The sequence below is a fragment of the Diabrotica undecimpunctata genome, chromosome 1, assembly GCF_040954645.1.
Source record: "Diabrotica undecimpunctata isolate CICGRU chromosome 1, icDiaUnde3, whole genome shotgun sequence".
Taxonomy (NCBI): domain Eukaryota; kingdom Metazoa; phylum Arthropoda; class Insecta; order Coleoptera; family Chrysomelidae; genus Diabrotica; species Diabrotica undecimpunctata.
Window position 1 is genome coordinate 136,743,490 of NC_092803.1, and position 25,229 is coordinate 136,768,718.

The 25,229-nt window shown below is 32.4% G+C and overlaps 1 protein-coding gene across 2 annotated transcripts in view; it reads left to right on the forward strand.

Annotated features, from left to right (window-relative positions):
• Positions 1-25,229, forward strand: part of Cda4 (chitin deacetylase Cda4) — a 75,662-nt gene that overhangs the window by 37,768 nt on the left and 12,665 nt on the right. For both annotated transcript variants that reach the window (XM_072519959.1, XM_072519955.1), the window contains exons 2-6: positions 1,088-1,203; positions 13,913-14,024; positions 18,288-18,415; positions 20,949-21,154; positions 21,359-21,515. In XM_072519959.1, coding sequence (XP_072376060.1) covers positions 1,088-1,203; positions 13,913-14,024; positions 18,288-18,415; positions 20,949-21,154; positions 21,359-21,515 — 719 coding nt within the window. The remainder of the gene's footprint in view (positions 1-1,087; positions 1,204-13,912; positions 14,025-18,287; positions 18,416-20,948; positions 21,155-21,358; positions 21,516-25,229) is intronic.

Genomic DNA, 25,229 nt, shown 5'->3' on the forward strand with positions numbered 1-25,229 from the left:
GTGTATCACTAATATCTGAATCCAACTTTTGATAAACTCGGTTGAATGACTCTTAGAAATATCTTTAGTAGATGGCTCATTAAAGATATTGTTCGATGTTCTGAACATTCTTCTGCATTGGATTTCTTTGGCAGTGTAACGAATGTAGACAACAGCCACTCTTAAGGTATAATACCAGTTTTGTATATTGTGTTAAATAAGTGCAATATTACACCTATTGAGTCATCATTCAATAGCTTTAGCAATTCAGTAGGAACCTCATCAGGTCCATTTGCCTTTCCAGTTTTGGAATTTCTAAGTGCCACTTCTACTGCACATTTAAGGAGTTTAGGTCCCGTTTCACCATTTACCTGAACAATGTTATTTCTGTTGTCCTTAATTCTCTTATGTATTCACCCATCTATTAATTTTCTCTGTTGAATCTATAATAATCCTTCCGTCTTTGTTTTTATTCTCGTATACATTATTCGATAATAATTATTAGGTAAATAAAATTTTACACGGTTCGTTTGTTTTTTTTTGAATTTTACAAAGTCCTCCTGATGATTGTAATATCATGAAATAGGTATAGAAGAATGGTGAGATTTGAATTGAAAAGAACGCTGTCTGTATATCACTAATAAACAAATAAAAACATAAGAATACAATATACACAACAAAAAAACAAGAATGGAATAATCGGGTAAGTAGAATGAAGGGGACCAGATTGATCAATATAGCAAAGAACAAATCACCGAACAGTAAACTAGTCTTTTATCAATTGCGCAAAATATGTAGTGACAATCTGCAAATGAACAACCATAACTGGTTACAAAGACGAAGGAAAATAAGCAAAAAGTAGGAGAATGTTATATGTACAATGTAAACATTATACGTTTTACGAGTAGTATAAGTGAATGGTATTCTACAAAGCAAAGTTAATATATTAAAAAACAGAGCTTCATTTTACAGATTTTACAAAAAGTTCATCGAGATATGAATAATATTTTGTACTGGTAATGCATATTGTATTTTAACAATCTTATCTAATAACAATAACTTGAGCAATTTTTATAGTTTAAATTGATTTATTGATAGTTCTTTCCAGTTAAAAGTCAGAAGAAAGCTGATGGAGCAGACGACAAAAAAGAGGCCTTTCAATGTCCGCATAGTACAGGAAATGGAAACTATGCAGATCCAGCTACGTGCAAAAGGTTTTACCAGGTAACAGTTTTGTTTTTATGCCTCTTGTTATGTATTTGATAAGTTATCTTAACATATGTTTTATTGTTACTTCACATCGCTCTAGCTTTTATGTAACCAGGAAATGTTATAATGTAATTACAAAGAGATACAATCGATACCGATTACCATTTTAAAAGGAAAAATGCTTCAGTAAACTTAAATCTTGCAATTTTACATGTAGTCCAGTCGGGTTAGAGCTCCAATCCAAGCTACCCCAAATTTTATTATTTTAATCTTTAGGGGGGTCAATAATAGTGTAAACTTAAAATCTCGAGTAAATCCCACCGTTGCGATAGCCGTCATCTTGAATTTAAAGGAGAACTGTTTTTGCTCAATATTTCCTTCATTTTTTGAGTCAATATTTGAGGTCTTACGTATGCAGTAAAGGCGCGAGCGTAAGACCTTGCAGATAATGGTTATGAAGGAATTGTGTTTGTTCAATATCTCGAACATTTTAAACTTTTAAACAAAATCTTACGGACTTAAATTGTTGCGATTGCGATTTCTTACAATTTGTTCTTTGCAAATTGTTTTGTACATCTCGACTGGATTATTGATATAACTACTAAATTTTGGGATAGAATTTTGGGACAGGTTTCATAAAACATAAAAATTAAATCACAATTAAAAGACGCCAAATCTACTTCTATAATAGTGCATTGCGAGTCTTCGATCTTTCCTAATGACATTATGTCGTTGAAATTTTCTCCAAAATTCTTCAATAGACCTGTTGTCTTTGGTAGATGTTCAGAAATGTGCGCACGGTTGGATTTGTTTTAATCAAGTTATTTAAGTACTGTTTTAAAAATTATCTATATGTTTCTATATTTCCTTCAATATTTACCATGTATACTTATTTTTATTCTTTGGATCCGACGCATTTGATCAATTTTAACTTATTTATATTCTCTGAAAACTTTTTATGGTTTAAGGTTTTGTCTTCCTACTCTTACTTTAATTATAATAAATAATTTAACCGTTTAATTACATTGTCATATATTTAATATAAATTACTTTTAGAGAAAGTTTAAGTAAAAAATTTACAAAGAAACCAACTATAACAAATATTATAGAAAAGGGAGATTTCCGCGTACATAAATATTGTTTGTTTTTACCATCGCAATATGCATGTCATATTTCCTGTTCTAGTAATTGTTATTACAGAATATAGAGGTGGATCGAGTATCGTACTTATTGAACGGTTCGTTTAAGAGAAACGAATACTTAGTTCGAATAGTTTGTGATTTTTAACATACATAGTATATAGAAATGCAATGCTCAGGGACTCAAGCCGACCGATGACCCAGAAGCAGACGCAGCATAACCGAACCAATAAATAGGTCCAACATACATTTTTCAACGTTCTTTTTAATTTGTAATTTCATTGTAAAACAAAAGTTCCATAATTTATAAAATTGTGATTTGTCAAATAAAACCTTTTTTGAAAATAGAAGTTTAAAGGTCCCCACCCACCAAGAAGGAAGAATGCGCAATTAAGTCTCTGCATGTTTTCAGTAAGGTAAACCCGAACACCCCAGGCTGACATACACCAGTACTTTTGCTTTCAGTTAAGAAGTGCGGTTAAAGTGAACACAACGTCAAAAACCGATCCTTTATTAATGTCAGTAGCGTGTGTCTGTGTTAAAGAAGGGTGTCGTATTAAAAAAAATTAAGGTCGCAATGGACAAAGGCTTAGTTACAAAAACGAGCTAAGGTTTCCTCATGTCAGTTTACTGGAAGAATTGCGACTTGATCCGTCAGATTGGCATAATTACTTGAGAATGGATCAAGATACGTATTTTGAACTATTATCTTTAGTAACTCCTTTGATACAAAAACAGGACACGCGAATGCGGCAGGCTATAACGGGACATGAAAGCTAACTGCAACATTAAGATTTTTGGACAATGTCCAAAATATGACATTTTTTCTTAATCACAATTCACAGTTCGCTGGCACAATTCGCCTTTAAACAATTTTTTTGATTTTGTCTTTTTCTTATGTGTCAGTTTATATAATTTGCTACTATCAGTATATATAACGTTGTTGTATATGTCTATAAAACAAAGTAGTTAACCTTGTCAGTTACACCATTTATAACTCAAGTATGGCTGGACCCATTTTTATGATTTTTGAAGTTTTTTTAATTTTTGTGCTCCCGGAATAGGCGTAAAAAATTAATTATAATATAAGATATACAACAAAGTTAAGATAATTATTTAAAATCTAATTTTTTGTTTATATAAATATATATATATATATATACATATATATATATATATATATATATATATATATATATATATATATATATATATAATATAAATTAGGTAATAAATTGTTGATATTATAATTTAAGCACCTAAATAATAAACTCTTACATGCATGTCTTTAATCATTTAAACACAAGATAGTTAAAATCAAATAGTTAATTATCCCACGATATTTATTTGTTTTAGTTTAACCATAATACAGTTTGAAATATTTTTCCAGTTAACAGCATATTATTGTTTTTGTTTAAAGTGTAATCTTTTTAAGTTTTTTTACAACTTTTTCAATTACTGTTTTTTTTTAAATGACGGATTAATGTTAAATGTTTTATTAATAGTTTTTATCACTGATAACCACGGTTATTCTAAGCGCCGATCACTGGATGATAATAGTACAACTATTACAATGAAAGTGAAAGAAAACGATGGCGTGGTCATATGGCTGGTTCCGTCACTTTACCACTTTTATCTAAAACAGACTCATTGCAATGTGAAATTTTGCAATTAAAGTAAAATCAATCAATTACATCTGCAAATATGTAACAAAAGGGAGCGATGTAGTGGTTTTTGACGTTCAAAATCCCTTTACCAACGATGAAATTACGTACTATTAGTTACTCGATATGTGAGCTCTACTAGACTTGCATCTTATCATAAAATATAGCCAATCAAACATTCCACTGTTGTAAATTTGGCCACACATCTGGAGGCAGTTAACTAGTTGATTTAACTCCGTCATTGCCGAAGCGATCCATTTAAATGAACGTTACTCTACTCTGAGATCCCAGCTGGAATTGTTTATTATACCTAGAACGCATTATCATCAAAAGCCAACATCATTAGAAGATAGGCACTTTTAGAAGGAAAAGTCAAATATACGAATTCAAATATTCAAATATATGAAGTCAAAGATACGATAAGTTATTAAAGGTAATTAATGATAGAAATGGTGTATTACTTTTCTTCGATGTGCCCAGTAGAACTGGAAGACAATCGTTATGTCACTGATTTTGGGCACAGTTCGTACCAAATTCGAAATTGTTATAGCAATTGTTGATTCTTCTAAAATAGATGCCATGTTGCTGAAATGATGCCTAATGACTCAGCGTTTTAATTGCCGTTAAACATTCAAACGGCTAAAGAATCGACATACAACATTGAAAAGTAGCAAGTAAAATCATCACCTAGAATAAATGCACAATGATGCAGAAACGCCAATTGAAAGCCCTTTTTCGAACTGTCAAAGATCTGCGCATTAATACATAGTAATTCTAAGATCGACTATTGTGAATGAAAGAAACACGTGCCTCAAATTATCGACTCTGTGACGCTATGTAAAGAAAATTAAGTGGACTAAAGGATCGTCCCTCGAAGAGTTCTTCAAGCAATATCCAGCTATCGCTAACGGATATCTTCCGTAACAAAAAATCGAATAGATTAATTTCTTTTCCGCCGAATGTTTGCAATTTTCTCCCAACGAAAGGACCGGCTCATTCATAAACTGTTCGCGAACATTATTTTTAATATCACAAAAACCACAATTTCTTATTATCCACAAAACGAAGACGTAGCAACCAACTGTCCCACTGAATTGTTAAACTTAAATAAATGAGATTTGCCTGGCTTACCATCGCACAATTTACAACCAAAGGTTGGTTCCCTCGTCGTCATGCTTATAAATCTAAACTAACAAAAACTATATAACGGGATATGTTTGGTGGTGTGAACACTCAATGCTACGATACTCACATGATTTGAGGATAATTATGTTATCATTTCGAGAGTTCCGATGATACCAAACAATATGACATTCGAATTTAAATGAACCGATTCGTCTCGCATTCGCCATGATGATAAACAAATTAAAAGGCCAATCCTTAAGTTTTTGTCAACAGAATATAGGAAATAGTGGTTTCTCCCATGTTCAATTATACGAAGTATATTGGCATGTAGACAAACATTTTGCTTTATGTATTCTCGTACCTGACAATAAAACGAAAAAAATTGTACCTATTTCACCAGGTCGTTGAATGAAGATAATCGACACGGATCAAAAAAATGGTTTCTTTGCTGCCACCTAATAGCTCCTTTTTGAAATTTTAATAAACTTAAATAATTTTATCTTTATATTAAAAAATTAATATAACTCAGCTAACAATTTAACACAGCATTTATTGATTCTAAGGCGGTACGAAGTTCGAGCAGCGAAGAGGGTCAACTAGTGTTATGTACTAGCATTCCTAGCCATATATTTTTTTTATACTTGAATATATTGAAGGTTTATGATATGTACAAACAAATCACACTATTTAAAAACATATTCACAGCCCAGCTTAAGGTATCAAGACAAACTCGTTATAATTAGTTTGACACGATATCGATAATATGATTAAGAAATGTGGTTAAATACAAAAATTCCAAACTTGGACTTAATACCAAACAACGAATCGTTAAAAGAAACTAAATCGATCAGCTCTATCTATACAGGTAATTATTGTATTTTCTTTTATCGATTTTAATGATTTCAAGGTAGGCTGCTCAGGTTGTGCGGTTCTTTGAAATCTGCAAAATGTCCTAATTAACATACCGGTTGCCTACGTTTTGTCATTTTTAGAATGAATGTTGTTTACTCGAAAAGTTCTTAGAATTCTTCAGATGAATATTCTTAAAACCTATTTTACTATACATATATAACCAGTTACAGTAACAACCCAAAATAAATTAATAAATGATTAACGTTTTCGTTTCATTGTACAGTAGGATGAATATAATGAATTTAACATCGCCTTAGACTAAGCAAACTAAGTAATTTGACTAAAATTTTTATAATACAGATACTTGAATGTAATAAGAGAAATGTATTACGAAAACTGGTTATCGAAGGAAAAGTCGTCGGTAAGCGTCCTTGATTTAATTACAAGTTTTCACCAACAGTGACAACACAACAGTTTCAGAAAAGAAAACTGATAAAAGACCCACACTAAGGGGGCGTTCAAGTATTACGTAACGCAAATTTTACAGATTTTTGATCCCTCTCCGTTTAAATAAACTTTTACTGATAATCTTACAATTTTTTACGTTTTCCTTACTCCATCCTTACATAGATTTTTGGCTTTATCCCTTATGATTTTTCTGATGCATTCTTCTATATTAACTTTTTTTAATACTAAACTCAAAACGAATATATTTGTTTTATATAAATATATATATATATATATATATATATATATATATATATATATATATATATATATATATATAATAAATTAAAATCGTATTCTTAACAAAAATAAAATCACGCGGTAGGTATCTTTTTTCGGTGCCCTATTAGGTCCCCCTAACCTTGGTAACTACATTGGCGAATTCTCCACGGTCTTCAGCTAATAAAAATAGTTGTGCAGCACTGCACATATATCCTATATTATATATTCCTATCCAATCGCGAATGTTCTTGAGCCGTGACATCTTATTTCCAATTCCTCTGCGGCCCTTGCTTTTACCTTTCATGATAAGCTGAAATATTCTGTACCGGTCTTCTCGAAGAATATGTCGTAGTTATGAAATCTTTCTTAGTAGAATAGTTTTTAATGACATACAAGCGGCATTTGCCGCTCGATACGGTTAATCGTATTAACCTTCAGAGTCCAGGTCTCGGTGCTATGTAACAACACTGATAAAATATAGCATTTATTTGATCATTCTCTGAAGTAATTTTAGATTGCAGCTGTGTCACACAAAATGATTTTATTTTTCGAAACGTTGTGCAAGCTTCTTCAATTCTGCCATTTATCTCTTTACTTGGATCTAGTTGGTCTGCAATGTAGCATCTCAAATATTTAAAGTTAATAACTCTCTCAATAATTTGTTGATCTATCTGTAGGGAAGCACTATTGTGAGGTTGGCAACTGAAATCAAAAATTTTGTCCTAGAAACATTCATTTCTAGATCCATCTCTCTTTCTGTCGTGTTTACGCAATGCAACAGTTCTTGAGTGCCCTGGAGACAGGCTAAAAACTTCACGAACTTTTTTGTGCTGCAAATTGAACATGTCATGCTTCTTTTGTAATTCTTCCATTTCTGAAGCCACTTTTCTTAAGCCGCTCGTTTTTCGTGTTTTATTTCCAAAAGCTCTAGTATTTCTTTCATCATCCATCGAATCTATTAGTCACACTATGTTCTTCTATTATGTTTTCTCAACATTTTCGCTTGTTCTCATTTATTTCATGTAATTGGTTAGATCATTATCTATTTTACTTTTGTTGACATCTAAAATAGTAAAATTCTTTTGCTAATCTTTTTTGTCTATTCGGGTTAGTCTAACTCTCGCATCGGCGACTAAAAGGTGGTCATTAGATTCAATATCTGCTCCAGGGTATGTTGTAACTCTACTGATGGAATTACTAAATTTTTGTTGATAATAATGGAAGAAAAAGGTAGGCATTTAAAAAACAACTCAATTGAAGTTAGTACTTTTCATAGGTTTGTTAGCCACTCAGATTCTTTTATTACTGGCATTCCGAGAGCAGGCGAAGAGGGTTCAGGAATTATTAAATCACCTGCATTAACTTGGTCTTTGTTGAGCCAATCGGCATCCTCAGACGATGTTTTATTGTAGCCCACAATCCAGAGAAGCTCATTTGCCCTTTTGGCAGAAAGTTGCTGTGGAATGCAGTATTAAGGTATGAGAAATAGATCCTAATGGTTGCACATATTCTGTTCTTGAAGTCCCATTATAGTGATAGACAAAAAAATCGTAGGGCCCCTGCTTAAATGCTTTCAGTGGGGACGACAGACCAACGAACAACCTCACAAGACGTGGTGAAAACTTGCATGATTTTTTATCTAACTGACTAGGCACTACGAGCTAACTTATGATTTAAAGGATTGGACAGGCTGACTGCAAGAAATCCGGAAAGACAGATTTCAAAACACTATTCGAGCGGCAACAGCAGCATTCGTCCGCGGATTTAATCACTTGCAAGAAATATTGCAATTTACGGATGTGAATGCTATACAATGCCAGATTAAGTTCTGCTGGATCCTGCAAGCTATCTTTAGGCTTTCAACATTGCGCCGAAGCATCGTAGTTGTCAATTTTCACGTTTTTTTTTTTTTTCAACTTCTGGTGAATTCAATTTAATAACATTGACTACAGCAACGTGTTTCTGTGTCTTAAGGACAACAAAAACAAAATAAAACGAACGTACGATACAGTCAAAGGATTCCCCGTAAAACAAACAAAACGAACAAAATAACAATATTGTATAATTCAACCAAAAGATTTTCCGTAAAACATAAATGTAAAGGACTGTCGACTTGAGAGATTTTAATCCATAATTTTTTTAATTTAAGCAAACAAACAATAATACGTAACGCGTTGTTCGAACCCCCCTCCCACTCATGTAACGCACCGTAACGTTTAAAAAACCTCCTTCCCCCCAATTGCGTTACTTAATACTTGAACGACCCCTAAGAGAAATTATAAAATAAGTTGTACGAATATAAAACAGTAATACATCTATTTTTTTGTATAAATTTCTGCTTTCTTGCCAGGAATTATGTTAAATGATTTCCTATACTTCTTATCTTTTTTTTCTTGTGCATTTGCTACTGGTTTGTATTTTTTCTCTTTCACAGTATTTCATTGTAACTGATTCGTAGAGTTGGCGTCTTTTTCTACTGATATTCTACATTTCTCAGCATCTGCGTTTCTTTCTATCTTGACTTAATCGACAGTTTCTACAACAGTTTTTGTTATCGATTTCTGCTGAATTTATCCTCTGAATTCTTTCTCGGTTCCTGTTTTTCTTCTTGTTGGGTTCCTAAATAGTTCTTCTATATTTTACTTTTATTTCGTTTATAACGCTATTTTGCTACCTGTGATTTTCTGTCGTAGTTTTACTCGCACTATAACTATTATAAGACAGAATTACACCAATATTTAAGAAAGGAGAAGTATCAAACTGTACCAACCAAGGACTATAACAACTGTAGACTGTACAATATACAAAATTCTAGCAACCCTCATTAGACAAAAACTCAGTCAATTCACAGAAAAAAAATTGGGACTACCAGCAAGGATTCATGGAACGCAGATCCACTACATATGTGATCCACATAATTATACAAACAATCAAGAAATGCCACGAACACAACATATAACTCCACACCCTCTTTGTAGACTTCAGACAACCCTTTAACCATATTGGAAGAGATAAATTATTTAACAAAAATGAAGATATACTGGCAAAACTAATTAGATTAACAAAAATCAGGAGTGCCAGACGGTGATTCCCTGTCAACCACACTATTCAACCCAAGCAGTAGAAGGACCAGTCAATGTCAGCGGAATTAATGGAACTATAGCTTACTCCTTAACACAAATAGTTATGTAGACGGCGTAGTTCTTATGGGAAGAAACAAGGAAAGATTAACAAAAGCATTAACAATCTTGGCAAATAAAGCATTGAAAAGAGGTCTAGAAATTAACGAAGTAAAAACAAAATATCTAATATGCACTAGAAGAGCAGATAACAAGACGAGAGAAATTAGCATAAAAAACTACACTTTTGAAAGAGGTCAACAATGTAAATACTTGGGAATAATCGTAAATGGCAAAAATAAAATAAGTGAAGAGCTAAGGTAGCTAATACTAGCAGACAACATAATTTACTGGAGATAACATGAGCTAGTGATGGACAAAAATTTATCCAGAAATACAAAACTGAAACTATACAACATTTTTAAGTCCAATATTCCAGTCTGTTTGAAAAAAAAAGTTTTGAACCAATGTCTTCTGCCCATTTTCACATATGGTGCGCAAATATCAACTATGAAGAAAAAAACAAATAAATAAAATAAGAGTTACACAACACGCCATTGAAAGATCAATGTTGAATATTGCCATCAGAGATAAAGTTCCAACCCGTGAAATAAAAAGAAGAACCAGAGTTACGGATGCTTGTTATTAGTCTTAGAGGTAAAAAAACAAATGAAGAAATCCGTCAAATAACCAAAAATGCAGATGTATTAGAACGTATTGCAGAACTGAAATGGCAATGGGTAGTACATTTAGATAGCTACTGACCTACAATTTTAGAACTACATACCGAATCTTCTAAAATAGGACTGAAAATGAATTTAAACAAAACAAAAGTCATGCACTCCGAAGATACCGTGACAATAATAGACGATAAAGTTATAGAAAAAGTTGAAGAATATATATACTTAGGACAAAAAATAATACTAAATAGGGAAATTCAAACTGAAGAAATAAAAAGAAGAAGAAAGTTAGCTTGGGCAGCATTCGGTAAACTGAACTATATACTCAGAAATCAACAAATTCAATTACATCTTAGATCTAAAGTTTTTGATGCATGCAATATTCCGATATTAACTTATGCGGCACAAACATGGACAATCACAAAAAAGACTAGGAATATACTTAGAGTCACCCAACACGCGATGGAAAGAGCAATGCTAGGTATATCACTTAAGGACAAGAAAACAAACACATCAATTTTAACCTGGAGACCATACCAACACAAAAGACCCAGAGGCAGACCTCCTATGAGATGGACAGATGATCTGAAAAGGACTGCCGGGAAAAATTGGCTACAAGTAGCGTACAATAAAAAACAATGGAAAGGAAGACTTGAAGAGGCTTATGTTCAGATGTAGACGTGAATGGCTAGACGAAGAAGAAGAAGAAGAAGTACATTTAGGTATATTACCTAAAGAATGGCTTCTATCAACATTCGTGACTATACTGAAAAAGAAAAACGCCAAACAATGTTGCGATCACAGTACCAACAGTCTAATGTGCCACATACTAAAAGTATTCCTAAAGATTATTCACTGTAGAATATATAAAAAGTTAGAACAAGACATTGGACAAACTCAGTTCGGATTTAGAAATGCTCAAGGAACCAGAGAAGCATTATGTGCAGTAAATGTGCTAATACAGAGATGTTTAGATGTAAACCAGGACATCTATTTCTGCTTCCTAGATTATAACAAGGCGTTCGATACAATGAAACATAATCCGTTAATAAAACTACTGAGAACAAAGAACATTGATACACGGGATATAAGAATAATAAATAATCAGTATTATGAACAAGAAGCTGTCATAAAAATAAATGGGCTGTGTCTTGTCGCCATCGCCATTTAATGCATACTCAGAGGAAATATTCGAAAAAGCATTAGAACATGAAGTGGCAGGCATAAAAATAAATGACCTACCCATACGTGAAATTAGATATGATGATGATACAATACTAATAGCAAAAATATTACAGATCTACAAAGAATTTTAGATAAGGTTTTTGCAGAATTTGGTTTGAGAATTTGGTCTGTCACTAAACATAAAGAAAAAAAAATTAAAGGTTATATCAAAGAAAAATATTAGATAAATCAATCTACGCATTATCTACACGTAATAAGACGATAGAACGAGTTCAGAATTATAACTATTTAGGGGCAAACATTAATGAAACAAACCATTATACCAAAGAAATTAGAGTTAGAATAGAAAAGGCTAGAAGTGCATTCAATAATATGAAACAACTATTATGTTGTAGAGACCTCAGTTTAAATCTTAGAAAACGAATACTAAAGTGTTATGTATTTTCTGTTCTTTTGTATGGCGTGGAGTCATGGACATTAAATAAACAATGTCTCAATAAATTGGAAGCATTTTAAATGTGGACTTATCGAAGAATGCTTAGAATCTCCTAGATAAACAGAATAACCATTGAAGAAGTACTAAGAAGAATGGAGAACAGCAGGGAGATACTGGATCCCATCAAAATAAGAAAACTACAATATCTGGGTCATATAACACGTGGTAACAGATATGAATTCCTAAAACTAATAATGCAGAGAAAGATTCAAGGAAAGGGCACCATAGGTAGAAGAAGAATGTCCTGGCTGAGAAACCTCAGAGAATGGTTTGGATGCAGCTCAACTGAACTCTTTCGGGCTGTAGTGTCAAAAGTTAGAATAGCAGTGATGATTGCCAACCTTCGTCGCGGAGATGGCACATAAAGAAGAAGGCCATTTAGCTCGGCAAGATCAAACCAGATGGATTACTAAACTGGCACATTGGCAACAAGACAGACAAAACGTAGCGTTGGAAGACCCCAGAAGGGGTGGCTGAGAATACCAAAAAGTATGCAGGAAATAGATGGTTTCAAATAGTACAGGACAGGGCAGCATGAAGAAAGGCCTATGTTCAGGAGGGCACACAAAATGGCTAAAGAAGAATTTCCTGTTGTTTCTTAACAAGCAATCCTCACAATATAGAAAGAAAAAGTATATTTTGATAATGTGGAATAACATAAACCGCCCGAGGATCATGTTACAAGTTTGCACAGTGTATTGTTTAAACCACACATAATTTTATTTTTATTATGCAATATAGTAAATACTTAACTTTCTGTGTATAACATTGTTTCAGTTCTGCTCTTTAACAGTTGTACAGTGAATATTGAAATAAAACTATAAAGAAAAAAGATAACTAAATAAAATTTTATAATTTGTACACTATATATAATTATAATAATATATCATTATAATATAATATATATATATATATATATATATATATATATATATATATATTGTTATGATGTTATGATTGATATATATATATATATATATATATATATATATATATATATATATATATATATCAATATATTAATATATAAAGTAGTTAGGTATTATTGACTGTCACGTTATGTAAAATAAAGTTTTTTTTATTTTGAGGTTGCAGTCATTAATAAGGCAGGAAAGTGAAACTCTTTGTTCTTTATCAAGCTTTCGCAAAATTGATTTGCTTCTTCAGGATATGCTAAAATATGGTATCAGTAAATACAATGAAATTAGAATTAAATAGCATTGTATAAAACTAGTATAAAAACTTACAACATGAGGTTAATCCATTAAATTTTCAAATTTACAAAACATTAAAACTCAACTTATTAAAATTATATAGTTATGTAAGTACAATATTTTAATTTTATTTAATTTTGTACAAATTCATTATGACATTGATTATGTTGATGTTTGATTTATGTCAGAAAGACACTCGTTTCTGTTTATTATATTTTTGTTGTTGATAACTAGCTCTTGATTGTTATTATGGTTACGTACAAAGTGGCGCCAAATATGAATATTTAAATTTTTTGAAATTATAAAGCTTGATAAAGAACAAAGAGTTTCACTTTCCTGCCCTATTAATGACTGCAACCTCAAAATAAAACTTTATTTATATATATATATATATATATATATATATATATATATATATATATATATATATATATATATATAATTATAATTATAATTATACCTACTAATTATATTAGTAATACCGGTAAAGCTATTTTGTAATGATTGTTAATTTTTTTTAGTGCGTCGATGGATATCCATATGTAAACAGATGTCCTTCAGGTCTATATTTTGATGACATTGCTAAATTTTGTACTTTTAAGAATGAAGCAAGGTGTGGACCGCTAGCATCAAGTAAGTTATGATGATATTTACATATATGTACTTAATTAAAACAAATAGTTTTAGTATATTAAAAAATTATTTTGTTTAGGAGTAATCTTTATTATACCTAATCATTAACTTTCGTAGATATGGGTTTTCTATATTAGATTCCCCTAGATATTTTTATCATAAGTTTTATCAAGTGCAGTCTTTAAAATAAACATGAATGATTTAATTATTGTCATTGCCACATCTTGCAGGAAATGGTAAAATCTGCAGTTTTACAATATATTTTTTATCCATTTTATTATTTTTGTTCTTCTGTTTCTCTATATTAACTCCCTCTTTTATTTGTATTTATTCAATTTGAATTCAATTGAAAAATTCAAACTTGCAGTTTATGTTGTCTAAAGCCTTAAACCTGTCACTAACTTCCGTAATAATCCGGTCAATAACCTCTAATATGGCTAGTTTACACTTCTCAGCACTGGTCAGAGCTCTATCGCTATCGGGCATTTTTTTCTTTATATTTTTCTGAGAACTAAGATCTTTCATGTTAGTTAAAAATGTACCCCCCAGTAATGGCCTCAGATGGAGCAAACTCTCTGCAAGACTTCAGGAACGTTTGGGACCTTGAAGGTTCCGGGTAGCCAAATTTACTGTCAGATCTTTCTTTTGTATAAATTCATTAACATGACTGATCTTTTTCAAAAAGCATGCAAAAAATTCCACTCATAGTTTTAGGATCCTCTAGAGACTGCACAACTTTACCGTAATGTTTATTCACAGCTTCGACCGTATCTAATCTTGCAGACCATCTTCTCTTGCTTTCAGGTTTCAATTTCAGTGACACATATTTTCGGAGAACTTCCCAGCGTGAAGTTGAAGCTGCAAAGGCTTTAACTTCACTTGTCCACTGCTGGACAAAGATCTCCCTCATAATGGTTCATCTGGTTTGATCTTCCGTCTCCTGCATCCAATTCCTATGGCAACAACCTCTGCCTTGGCAGGCATCATCTCTTAGTCTCTATTCCAGTATCCGCTTTGTTTATCTTTTATCTGTCATTAGGACCACGTGACCTGTCCAGTTCCGTTCGTCGTAGCTGGAGGTCTGGAAAAAGGCTTTTCTCTTAAGCGTTAAGATTGACCCTGGAGCAGATGTCCCATCAAACCATAACCTCCTTGTCTCAAAAATGAAAATGAAGGTAAAAAAGATACTTGTATAAATCAAGAAATGAAAAGATTAACATTAGAAATTACATTAGAATCAGAAACATTAGAATAAAGAATACTGAGAATGTGAACATTATGTGGAGCAAAGTCATAGATTCTGTTATAAAGACACAGAACAAAATTCTACAAAAGAAATAAGAAAGCCGAAAGCCTTGGATGACTCAAGAAATACTGGAAATCATAAAACAAAGAATATATAGGACAGATAAATACAGAGAAAAACATAAATTGATAAGGAATAAAATAAAAGAGGCTAATCAAAATTAAATGATCGAAACCTTCATTGAAATAGAGGAATTGCAGAAACAATATTATCATTATAATTTACAAAGTAATTTACGTACAAAAGTCAGAGAATTATCTAGAAAATCACGAACAAACACACTTAACCGATTAATTGACAAAAACAATAAACCTAATAATAACCCAATCAAAATAAAACGAGTATGGACTAATTATATTGAATGAGAAGGGAAAGTGAACTTTTGACCGCCATTAAAAGGAGGAAGACAGCATATTTGGGGTACATACTTAGAAATGAGAAGTACGAGTTGTTGCAGCTAATTATGAATGGTGAAATTAAAGGAAAAATGGGTCCTGGTAGACGACAAATATCCTGGCTGAAAAACATTCGTGACTGGACCAGGTTAAACATATAGACGCTTTTAAGAAAATCAAAAGATATGAGACGAATTTGCAATGGTTATAGCCATACTTCATTAGTGGAGTCGGCACTAAAAGAAGAAGCGGAATGGATCTTCCTACGCATATGTCTTCGCTGACTACAAGATTTATAATCAACTGGGTTTTAGATATATTTATTTTTAATCCTCCTTCTAGCGACGAAAATTAGAGCTGATTTAAAAGTTCTTTAACCTTATGTATCTTATCAGCCATTAGCACAATATCATCTGCAAACTCTAGGTGGCTAAGCTTTTCTCCGTTTGTGATTATGCTTTTGTCGCTCATTTTGATCTGAAGCTATTTCCTTGTAGCATTTTAAAGTAATTGCTATTTTAATGAGAATAAGCCACAATTGAAGTTTAAAATAAGTTTATTGACGTTTCAATCTCCATTTCGGAAATCAATCTCAAAATACAAACATTAATAAATCAAACAAATTTTGTTTAATTTATTAATTTTTGTATTTTGAGTGTTTGTAAAAACAAGCTGGTATGTCAGTACTAATTTTATACTATATTCGGTCTCTCTCTGTTAGTAGAACAACATCATACTGTTCTTTTCGCACTAATTATGTATGTTATTTGCAGTTTTCAGATTACCACAACTATAATTATTTTACATCAAAAGTCATATTAAACTATTTGTACTGGAGGACTGAAATCTGTATCAAAAACAAATTTTAAATTGTTCTATGAATTAAACGTACTCCAAAATTTTGCAAAAATATAATACATTTTTTAGGCCACCCCTAAAAGTCAGGCCAAACGTAGTGTCCGTTTTTTTGCTTCGTTTTTTGAATATATTTTTTTGTTAAAAAAATAATTATTTTTTACTTTAAAAGGTGACATTTCGATAGGAAATTTAATTTTGAACAACTTTTAAATCAATAAACTTAATCAAATGTACTAAGTTGACAAAAAATCGCAATAATATTATATTCAGCAATAGTGTGAGCACTGCTAGATCTTTATTTATTCTAAGATAGTCGAATACAATTCACTCCAATTCCAGGTTATACAACAATTCAAAGAATTTCAATATAGTTTTACTATGATGTTTATTCATAAAAATAATTTATGATAATTTCTAAACATAAAATTATAACAAATGTTCAAATAATCCGCCACTTTGTACTAAACAGTATCCCAATCACAGACCATACATACTCCCATAGACCATAGAGTATGTATGGTTTGTGATCCCAATCGATTGTAAAATTTTCGTTTAACATTAGCCAGAACGCGTGGCGTTATTTTTGCAAACTCTTCAATGATTCGCATTTTTATGCTTCAATATCTGTAAATTTGTGGTCAGAATAGAATTTTGATTTTAGATGCTCTCAAATAAAATAATCGTTTGGAGCTATATCTCCCATGTCGGAGGCCACTTAACGTTACAGTTAGGTCCAATCAAACAAGTGTTAAAGCTGATTTTAAGGAATTTCTTAATCTTCTAGTTATTGTGGGCAAAGCATCTATCCATTTGAAACCAAATTTCTTCTTCTGGGGCTATTTCTGCAAGTCTCGGTAAAATCTCTTCTTGTATCAAGTATAAAAACTTTTTTTTAAATTTAAACTTTTCTCGTAGAAAAATGGTCCAATAATATTGTATCTAAATATTCCTAACCAGACATTTATTTTTCGACGATATTGGGTATGGCTTTCAATAATATCCTCGAGCACTCTTGTCGACCAAATCCTATAATTTTGAACAGTTGGTTCATTATTTAATGTAAATGTACATTCATCACTAAACAAAATGTTTTTAAAAACTGTCTGTCTGTCTACGGTCCCAGTATTTTCAAAATTTTGTAAAATCCTTTGAATTGGTCTATCCTACGCTAAATAAAGAACTGACACTTCACGCACTATTGCCTGAATAAATCATTTTTATTATTGTTACTTTCTTAATTGTTCTCTAACCAATTTTATTTTAAACAATAACACAAAATAAAAATTTTGGCAATTCAAATATTGTTAAATATCATAAACATCAATATGACCAAACGCAACACGTCAGACACATTCTTGCACTACGTTTAGCCTGACTTTTATTAGGGGTGGCCTGAAAAATGTATTACATTTTTGCAAAACTTTGGAGTAGGTTTAATTCGTAGAATTTGTTATTAATACAGATTTCAGTCCTCTGCAAGTAGTTTCCTATGAGTTTTGGTGTAAAATAACTAGGGAAGCAGGAATTCAACAATTTAGAATTTCCCATTTCTTAGGCCCGTTTGACGATTCACCACTATATATATATATATAAATATATATATATATATATATATATATATATATATATATATATATATATATATATATATGTAGCATTTTTATTATTAGTTTTGTTGTTAATATCATCACCGTTTAATTCTAGCACCTGCACCAGTTACAGAAGAACCTACAGATTTAGCAACAAAATGTGATCCAGAAAAGTGCGTTTTACCATATTGCTTCTGTTCTAAGGATGGAACATTGATTCCGGGTGGTTTAGATCCAGAAGATGTAAGTAAAAGTCATTTTATATAAATCTGGATGTCGGCGTTCCGACTGGGAACGACTGATTTGTATAACTTGTAGATTTTTCTTATTTCAGTTGCAGCTTGCACTTCCTATATTTTCTGCTTTCGATATGATAATTGTTTGCTGAGTACTCTCATACTTTTGTTTATTTCTATTGTTTCAAGTATGTTTTGTATCATACTCGTGTCCTTTTTATTCAGTCTCCAGCCATTCTCTGTATGTAATTGTTCTACCAACATAACCGGTTTAATTCCATTTTAGAGGCAAAATAGTCTTAACAGTCTAATCACTTGATTTGGAACTCGGTTCTTTTGACCCATTCCCAGCATTGTACCCATTGTTAATTTTTATAGTTATAAGTGAAAGATATTTCAGGATTATACAAAATGATGCGTTATATTCTCGTTCTTGCATCATTATTAACCTGTATGCGTTCACTGCTGGACATAAGTCTCCCTCAGTTCTTTCCATCTGTCTCTGTCTTTTGCGGGTTCCATCCAGGTAGGTACTGCTAAGACGCTTCAGGTCGTCACTTCATCTGGTTGGTGGGCGTCCTCTGCTCTGTTGTGCTTTTTGTCTTGGTTTGCACTCGAGAATACGTTTTTTCCATCGGTTGTCTGATAATCTGGTGTCGTGTTCTACCCAATTCCATTTTAGCGATGCGACTTTTTCGAAGCTTATGTCGTCTTTGTTTTTAATTTTTAAAAAAAATAATTAAAAATGTATGTAAACAGCTGAAGAGGAACAAAGCACCCGGATCAGGAGATATACCCGGAGAATTGTTTAAGTATGGAACGAACAAATTGTACGAATGTCTTCGACAACTTTTTCAAGAATGCATAAACACAAGCGAAATCCCTACGGAATGGAAGATATCACACCTTAGCACTATACATAAAAAGGGTGATAAAAATAATTGTGAAAATTACCGAGGAATAGCTGTAACCGGATCTATGATTCGAATATATGGAAAGGTGTTAAAGAACCGAATCGAGAGAGAATACTTGTATTATGAAGCAGAAGAACAAGCAGGATTTCGTACGGGTCGATCCACTATTGACCACATTTTCTCCTTAACCCAGATAATAGAAAAAAAGATGGCAAGGAATCAAGAGATTCATATGTTGTTCGTCGACCTACGGAAAGCCTACGACAGCGTTCCACTGAAGAAGCTGTGGCAATCAATGGAAAGCACGAATATTAATATAGAATTAATAAAAGCCGTCAAAGTGCTATACAACCAACCAATAATAAAGATAAAAGCGGGGACACAAATAACAACAGGATTTATAACATCAAAAGGATTAAAGCAAGGATGTTGCTTGTCTCCCACTTTATTTAAAATATACCTCGAAAGTGCTTTAAAAAGATGGAAACAAAAATTCAGGACAATGGGGATACCGCTCACCAATACTATGGTATATACGCTTAACTTTGCAGACGATCAAGTAATAATGGCTCAAGATTATGACGATTTAAACTATATGGCACGAAAATTAATTGAAGAGTATGATATATGGGGTCTAGAAGTAAATAAAAAGAAAACCGAATACCTGTGCATTGGAGCAGAACAAAAAGATCTCATATTAGACGATAACACTACGATAAAGCACTGCTGTGACTACAAATACCTAGGTATCACTATTTCACAAGATGGAACATTAGACAAAGCCATAAGAGAGAGAAATACGTCAGGGAGAAAAGCCATCACAATGTTAAACACCATTTTATGGGACCAATCCATCAGCAAAGAAAATAAAAAGAAAATATATGAGACTATAGTAAAAAGTATCACTTTATACAGCTGTGAGGTATGGCCACTGAAAGAAAGAACACTGTCAACGCTGAAAGCGACGGAAATGGATTTTTGGAGAAGAGCCGCAGGAAGATCTAGAAGAGAAAGGATTACCAACGAACGCATTAGAGAAATAATGGGAATCAAACGAACAATCACAGATGACCTAACAACAAAACAACTTATCTGGTTCGGACACTTACAAAGAATGGACGAACAACGAATGCCAAAAGAAATACTAAAGTGGCAACCAGAAGGAAAGAGAAAACGAGGTAGACCGAGAAAAAGTTGGAGCGAAGGAATAAATAAAGAACTGAGAGAGAGGGCCATAGAAGAAGATCTATGGAACAACCGGTCTAAGTGGAGATTGGAAGTCGGAAAACGGCGGAGAACGTTATAAACCGACAAGTAGTAGTAGTAGACTTTTTCGATGGCATTTGTTGTTTTTGTTCTACGACGTATTTCTTCATTTGGGATGCGGTCTCTCAGAGTGACACCCGACATCTAGCGCTCCACAGCCCTATGAGATACGCGAATCTTATTCACTACCTTTTTTGTAAGTGTTAATGTTTTCGTTCCATAAGTGAGTACAGGTAACATTCTTGGGAAAAGATATAAAATAAGGCTGAATGAAGCTAAATATTTTTACGATAATTTTAATATTTTCTTTATTAATTACAGTAATACCAATTAGAATTAATAATAGAATTTAATTTTTAGACGCCACAGATGATTCTCTTGACATTTGATGGAGCAGTTAACCTAAACAACTATGATCATTACAGAAAAGTCCTTAATCACAAACGACAAAATCCAAATGGTTGTGATATAAGAGGTACTTTCTTTATATCTCACGAATACAGTAACTACCACATGATACAAGAATTAGCCAGCGAAGGACATGAGGTAGCCACGGAGACAATATCGTAAGTTTTTTTATTTTTATTTCCATTATTCACTCAGTATTACGGTTATAAACAATCCAGTGTATCTAAAACTTTTTTATGTGCCATTTACAATACGTACTAACTCGTAGAATGATCATTCTACTGATCCGTTTTACTTTCTATGCAATTTATGTTACTGAGATAACAACTAAGGTGTAATAAAAATATATTTTTCCATTTTAGGCTTCAGAGTGGATTGGAAAACAAAGGATTCGAGGAATGGGTCGGTGAAATGGTGGGCATGAGAGATATACTCAAGCATCTTGCAAACATTTCAAAAAGTGAAGTTGTGGGAATGAGAGCACCTTTCTTAAAACCAGGAAGAAACACACAATACAAAGTGAGTAATAAAAATATCAATAAACAAGAATTTTAAAGCAAATATCATCATTTTCAAAAAATATAATTTAATATCATCATTTTTAAAAATCTATCAAATAATTGCAGTTAGTTTAAAGTGGGAAACAAAGCAAAAATATGATACTATGCTGATGGCAGATGTGATCTAAATTTCTAACTATTACTGATACATTTCTAGTATATTAATCTATAAATTTAATTTGATCATATCCACCTAAAAAAAAAATTCATTAGCAATATATAATTATTATTATATATTTTAAAAACGATTTCCGAAGTGGAAATTGAAACGTCAATAAACGTACTTTAACCTTTAATCGTGGCTTATTCCCATTTAAATAGTAATATATAAAGTACCCAAGAGATGCAATATCTACTTTACGTGCCATCTCCGCGGCTGAGGTCGGCAATCATCATGGCTATTCTGACCTTAGATGCGGCTGCCCTTCGACAGATGAGCATCTATCAAAAATCTGGAAACTTAGGAAATATAGAAAAAAGAACCAACCATGAAACACTTCTATTCTGAAGTATGCAACTTAAAAGAGGACAGTGTAGATATCGTGTAGATAGAATAGGATGTCGGAATCCGGCTTAGAATATTTTAAAATCGATATATGTCAATTTTATGCATGATCAGCATCATTTTCTAGTCTAGTACAGGAATGTCCCGACTCTAAATCTGTCTTAAATATTGATCTCTTGTACATGCAATTGTTTTTGGACATGGAATGTGTCAATCTAAAAATACAGGCCTGATCACTTAAATATATTTATCTTCTCTTCTGCTTCTTCTTCTTTTTATGTAGATATAACTCTGTCTATTTTTCAATATGCCTCCAGTAAGTTGTCGTTCCATCGTTTTCGTGGTCTTCCTTTTGATCGTCTTCCTATTGGGGAACCGTCTCTTGTCGTCTTTACCACTCTATTTTTGTTGCCATTCGGCTTTTATGATCGTTCCATTCTACTCTTTTATTTCTTACCGAGTCCTCAATGTTCTTCACCTTGCGTCACCTTCACCTTGCGCGACGTGTTCTTCACGTCGTATATATTTACTTCTATCTCTCTCCCATTGTGTTTTACTATTAATTTTGTAACCTCGGAAACCTTGTTTGGATGGTGCTAGAAAGGTCACCAATGGAGACACTGCGAACGGCAGCTAGATGGTTGGTGCTGGTGGAGAGCGAGTCGGGGGTTCGAAACTAGCTTTTGGAACCGGGAATGGACCCAACAGAAGAAATAATAAAGAAAAGACAAGATGAGATAGATTAGAAAAGACAGAGAAGTAGACAACAAGAGAGATAGGTAAAATTTCAAAAGATGAGAGTAGATAAGAAAAAGGGCGCCATTTAACTGTTTGGGGTTACAAGGGGAAAATTAAGAAACCTTAGAAACGGAAAGAGATAAGGAGAGATAATTAATTTCTGGAACCAAATACAAGTAAAGATATTAATATATATATATATATATATATATATATATATATATATATATATATATATATATATATTCAGGGATTATACAGTATTCACTGCCTTCCCTCGCTCAACCATTTCCATCCTCTCTGTTGTCACATTCTCTATCGTTTAGGCCTCTCTTACTCATGGCGTCGTCTACTTCGTTCCTCCAGGATCTTCGGGGTTGTCCTCTTTTCCTCCTTCCTATGGGACTCCATTCGGTTATCCTTTTTTATTCATCTGCGGTCGCTAGTTCTTCTTACATGTCCATAAGACTTTAGTCTTGTTTGTTCTATATATGTTAGTATGTCTGTTTCTATTGATGTCTTTTGCTTTATATCGTCATTAATTCTCCTATCCATTCTTGTTACTCTGCAGCATCTTCGCAGGCATTCCATCTCTGTTGCTACTATCTTACTGCTGTTTTTCTTTTTAATAATCCAATTTTCAGCCCCATATGTCATACTTCGCACTAATGTTTTATAAATCTGTGTTTTTGTCTTCATATTTAGGTGTCTATCCCACCACACTGAGTTAGATTGTCGGATTGCTATTCTTATTTGTCCTAACCTTTGCTTAATTGCTTCCTCTGTTGTTGCCTTTTTCGTGATTATAAACTCCAAGTATTTGAATTTATCCTTTCCTTTGATTGTTACGTTGTCGTCAATTTGTAGATCATCTATGTCTTCTTCACTGATAGGTATTCTGTTTTCGCGAGGTTAATATCTAGGCCAACCTTGGTATATTCTTCTTGTAGTATCTTAGATATTAACAGTTAATTATTAAATTAAGGTAGTCAACACACTACATAAATAATACATAATATGTTCGGTGGAATTCGTCCACCTATTTACCTACAAACATATACAGCCTGATCTTTCTCCTGATCGAACTTATCGTGATAGTTAAATATTTTTATTAGCAAATATTCATAGATACTCTGTTATCAGGAAACTTATTAGTAAATACTTATAAATAAAATTCAGTAGATAAACAAACCAAAATATATTCAATAACTAAATCACCAGATGGGTAAATTCCAAAAACAAGAAATACAACCAAAAGAGTAGATCACATAAATATCTCTCCTTAATGTTTTAGGCTTATCTCGAGATAAATGGCTTTAAAAGTAATAATTTATAGCAAGTACAAAATAATACTAAATTAATGTACAATAAAGTTGCAGATGCACAGAGACAAGATTATAAAAATCGGTTTTACAAAAAATTAAAATAAGGACCAACCCACACTTGGTTCACAAGAAGTTACTCGCACAGCTTTTATTTAAATAATGAATGTTTGTAATTAATATTTGTTAATGAAAATATATGAAAGTTGGAGAAATAATTGGAGCTAATATTAATAGTAAGATCACTTACAGTAACACTAGATGATGTTGCTTCTTAAATCGCACTAAATTTAAACTGTACTCAACTTTAGTATCAAACACTGAAGTTAATTTATAATGTATATTTGATCTACTCGGGTGGTAGATCAAACTACTTAAGATACAATAGAAGTGTATATATACACTTCCCATATAAATTCCCAGAGAGATAAATACGTCCTAACTCTTAGACGACGCAACCAAATGTCAGTCTAATCTCTTAGACTACCCAACGAAAAGTGATCCTCTTTTTCTCAAATTGGACAAATTATCTCCTAGAACAGGATCATCCCCACTTAAAGAACTCCCTCTTAACAAGAACCGACTTATTTTTATTTTCGGCGGAAACATATAAACATACAGGTATTTTTTAAAAAGGAAGCAAAAAGCAAAATAACTGTACGATATTGAGGAAAAGATTCTCTTTAAAGTAAAGCTATTTGTAAGAAGTTTAACAAATTTTATTACTCTCTTCCTAGCGCTATACAAAAAGAGGCCTAAATGTTCTTTGTTCCCAAAAAAATGACGATTGCTCTCAAATTTCTAACAAAGCAGCCATCAAGTAATTTGCATGTTTCGGTACTTCTTTTAAAAAATAAAAAAGCTGAAAGACATCGAAGAATTAGGTCTATAAAGATACAAAATCTAAAGTACCGTTACCTTCTCATAAAAGACTATATCGGTACCTCTCGAACCAAACAGATTATAATAATACCTATATAAAATATGGGATTCTAGGTATACGTTTAAAACATCGTTATTAGTTTCGACAAGGCGCAAAAGGAAGATTTTTGGATACGGCCATTGGCGTAGCTGCGTTAATTGCAAAGGGTTTTTAAAATTAATCTTA